The 4,169-nt window shown below is 36.0% G+C and overlaps 1 protein-coding gene across 1 annotated transcript; it reads left to right on the plus strand.

The window, feature by feature from the left end:
* Positions 1-841: 841 nt before the first annotated feature.
* On the plus strand, positions 842-1,182 carry LOC123237225 (28S ribosomal protein S33, mitochondrial-like). Its single transcript, XM_044663980.1, has one exon. The coding sequence runs from the start codon at positions 842-844 to the stop codon at positions 1,160-1,162; it is 321 nt and encodes a 106-aa protein (XP_044519915.1). The 3' UTR covers positions 1,163-1,182.
* Positions 1,183-4,169: the final 2,987 nt, after the last annotated feature.

The raw sequence follows: 4,169 nt of genomic DNA on the forward strand, positions 1-4,169 counted from the left end.
TACATGTATGGCCCAGAAAAAAAAAAGATTCTGGGAAAAAATAAATAAAAATCCATACTATCCCCATCCAGAGAAAGAACTGTGGGAGTAGAAACACAGAAGCAAAACAACTGCTTGAGCACACGGGTCAATGGGGAAATGATTGGGGACTCTAAGACCCTAGTGCACATATTAATAATATGGAAATAGGTCTTGATCAATGACATGTAAAACCCAGTGGAATTGTATGTTGGCTATGGGAGGGGGGTGGGAGGAGGGGGAGAGGAAGAACATGAATCATGTAACCATGGACATTTTTTCTTAATCAATTAAATAAAAATTTAAAAATTGGAAAAAATATATATATACTTTCAAATGAAAAAAGGAGTTCTTAACCTGATCTGTAAGCTCATTTTAGAAATCATTTAATAAAATAAAAAAGTAACAAAATTTTGAAGCAATAAAAATAAGCTTGTTTAAAACAATTTGCTTATGACTTTATTTAATTTAATTTTTATTTAACTTATTAATTTATAACATTTCTCCATGGTTAAAAATAATATTTTTAATAAAATAAAAATAAAATAACTTAATAACAAAAAAAAACAATCTGCCTGATCTAGGACAGAGGTCAGTAAAATACAGTCTGCTATCTGTTGTTATATGGTCTGCAAGCTAAGAAAGGTTTTTACATTCTTAAATAGAGTACAGCTTTATTTTAAAAATATGAATCTGGGGGTATCCATAGTCACTGGGAGTGGGAGGGGAGATGTGGGAGCAGGACTTTCGGAGGACGTGACGTATAGATGAGGAAGGCCTGGACCTGTTAAATTGGAACGGCCTTTACTGGCTATCTCTAGAGATGTCCTCCCTTTCAGAATACGCCATACGAATGGCTCATCTGAGTGCCCAAATATTTGGAGAAGTTGCCATCCCCACCGATTCCAAATCCATGAAAGTAGTGAAGTTGTTTAGTGAACAGCCTTTGGCCAAAAGGAAGGAGACGTATGACTGGTATCCCCCTCACAACACCTATTTTGCTCTAATGAGGAAACTCCGTTTCTTTGGTCTTTACAGAGATGAACATCAAGATTTTAAGGAAGAGCAAAGGCGACTAAAGAAACTTCGTGGAAAAGGCAAGCCAAAAAAAGGAGAAGGGAAAAGATCAGCTGCAAAGAAATAATATTGAACCAATCAGTGACTGAGATGAGAAAGAAGTACACATACTCATATTTTTCCATTCTCAATAAGAATACAACTTTCCTAAATTGGTGGATTTTTGTACAAGAATCAACCCTCCCCCCCCCCCCCATCCCCAATGGAGTCAAATCATGCTGAATTAGGATTGAATTCTTGAACACATTTTGGTCCTTAAAAGTTATTTTAGCTTTGATATCGTGCGAAAATGCTATCTATTGTATTCTCAAAGAAATTATTCACATGTAATTATTTGCTGATTTTCTAGCAAAAAATAAGATCCTCACTAAATTAGCATCCCATGGTTGCTTCTTTGACCCAGCTGGCCTGTATGTATTCTATGTATACATATCTATATAAATTCTATGTATCAATATTTTTTCCTTCCTATCCACTTTCTTCTTTTTACTTAGCCTGACTTCCTTCACCTAATTGTCCATTCCCTCACTTTCTTTATTCTTCTTTGAATCACATTGCCTTTTGCCTATCTACAAGTTTCCAGCAAAATATTTATGTGTATGTAGGAAAGGAGACTTATAAAGCATCTTCTGGGAGATAGCACCTATCTCCCAGATAAAATAAGATAATGGAAGATAAAATGTTATCTTCATTTTACAGTTGAGGAAGCAGAAGCAGTTTAAGTATCTTGTCCAAGGTCAAACAGCTAAACTGTCTGTGGCTGGATTTGAATATAGCTTTTCTTGACTCCAGGCATAGGATTTTATCCACTGCACTCACTAGCTGCCCTAAAAGATGTAACTGGAGAGATGGAGATATATGGTGAGAATTCTATTTATTTAAGTGGTGGTATATATTTATCTTGTTAGGTGACTATTAAAGGATATAGTATTTTGGCAATGGTCCTAAACTAACTTGTAAGAGCCATCCTAACTCTGCTTCTACCTCTCCTAGAACCAATGAAATACTCCTGTATAGTTTTCATATAACGTGATCCTGGGGCATTTCTGGATTTGTTTGTTTTTCCAACATACATACATCTCCACCTTTGTTTTGATGGGACAATAAAGAAGATGAATTTGTATACAGTTTCTACAATTCCCCAAGTTAACATTGATTTAAATCAACATTATAGAAGGTGGCTTTAGGATTTTTGAGACACACTTAAAAACCATCTAAATTTGAATCCAGGTTTCTTTACTCCCTGTCCTCTGTGGTATGTTGGTAGTAAGTAGGAACAATTTTAAATGCAATATTGACTTTAAGTTCATTCCTTGTCCAATGAAAATCTTGTTGGTCATGCCAGAACAAATAATCCTTTTAGAAAAATGTAATAGATATGTTATTGCTAAAGTCTAAATTGTAGACTATGTGAAAAAAGACTGCTTTCTTAAAAGGGGTGGTTGTTTATTTGGGGGATTTCATCTACCAATAACACAAGACTTTATATCCTAATGTAATTTTGAATCAGTTATCTTTTTTTAAATGTGGAGAAGACACAGGGAAATGATTGAAGTTATAAAAGTCCTAGGCAGTAAATAGGTATGGTCTAATTATCTTAGGATTAAGTGTCTAAAATTCTGCTGATTCACATGACTTAAAGGTGATGAGGGATTTTAGCTGGGAGATAAAGCTTTTTGCCTGGATCAAGTTCAAGTGAAAAACAATGCTCTTGCATACTGTGATCTTCAGTAGGAAAGAGGCGAAGAGCATGAAAAAAGCTCCCCAATAGGAAGGGAAGAGAAACCAGTAGACAATTCAAAACAGCATTTTGAAAATGACAAGGCACAAAGATTCAAAATTAAAGAATATTTCTCAGCTCAGAGAACAAAAAGGGAATCAGTGTATAGGGCAGCTGATAGCAAGCTTAGAAAGAACTGAATTTTGTTTTAAACCCAGAGTGGCCAGCAAGCAATTATAGAAGTTAATAGAAGAGTTTGTTTTGAAAGGGAACCACTAGCTTCAGCAACAGAGGCATGTGCTATGGAAGGATAAACTTGGTACTTAAAACTGATATTTGCTTAATATCTGAACACAAAAGATTGATAGTAGATGGATGCGTCCTTAAAGAGGAAGAGCTGTATCCTAAGACCACAGCTGAAGAAAAAATCCACAATAGACAGAATACAATTTGGAAACAAGAGTTAGTAAGGGAAGAGACATGAGAGAGTAAATTCTGGATCCCCATTTTGTCTCACAGTCCCAGCTGTTGATATCAGTTATTAGAATCTCAGTCATCTAATCTGACTATTGGCACATCCCATGTAGAAAACATAGACTATAATGTTGACAGCCCAGGGCCATAACTACATTGGGGAATTTGAGGACATAATTCTATTTTCCAGTTCCTGATTCCCAGCTAGAAAACACCTATGCTGATTACTTGTTTTTAGGTCTCCCTTAGTATAAAATTCCCACAGAAATATAGAGCTCTCTGGTATACCACTCCATCAGTGATTCAATTCTGCAAACATTCACCTATTTTGTACTAGGTAGTCAAATAAAAAAACAGCCCCTGCTCTCAAGGAACCTATATTCCCCTAGGGCAGGGGTTGGCAACCTTTTTGGCCGTGAGAGCCATAAATGCCACATTTTTAAAAATGTAATTTCATGAGAGCCATACAGTGCTCATAGTGCGCTCCTGTAACAGTGCCTGAAAAAAAAAATTGACTTTATGGCTCCTGCAGAAAGAGCCATACGTTGCCGACCCCTGCCCTGGGGGATACAGAAGTAAACAGGTAAATGTAAGATAATTTGAGAAAGAAGAGAGCACTAACTAGAGAGCCCTGGAAGGATTGCCCTAGGAAGTAACCCCTGAGTTGAACCTTGATCTAAGCAAAATGAATAAGGCTTGAGGATTAGTTTTAAGTCAATAAGCATTTATTAAGCACTAAATATATGTCAGGCATTGGACTAAGCACAGATTGAGATACCAGTAAGATATCCATGAGAAGAAAAGTTAGGCACAGATCTAAAGCTCAAGAGAAGTTAGAGAAAGAGTTATGAATTTGGGAATCATACACCTCATTATTGAA

This window comes from Gracilinanus agilis, chromosome 2, assembly GCF_016433145.1.
Source record: "Gracilinanus agilis isolate LMUSP501 chromosome 2, AgileGrace, whole genome shotgun sequence".
In the NCBI taxonomy this organism is placed as follows: domain Eukaryota; kingdom Metazoa; phylum Chordata; class Mammalia; order Didelphimorphia; family Didelphidae; genus Gracilinanus; species Gracilinanus agilis.

Excerpts from the sequence above, each read along its gene's own strand:
- LOC123237225 (XM_044663980.1), top strand. The coding sequence starts at position 842 with ATGTCCTCCCTTTCAGAATACGCCATACGAATGGCTCATCTGAGTGCC.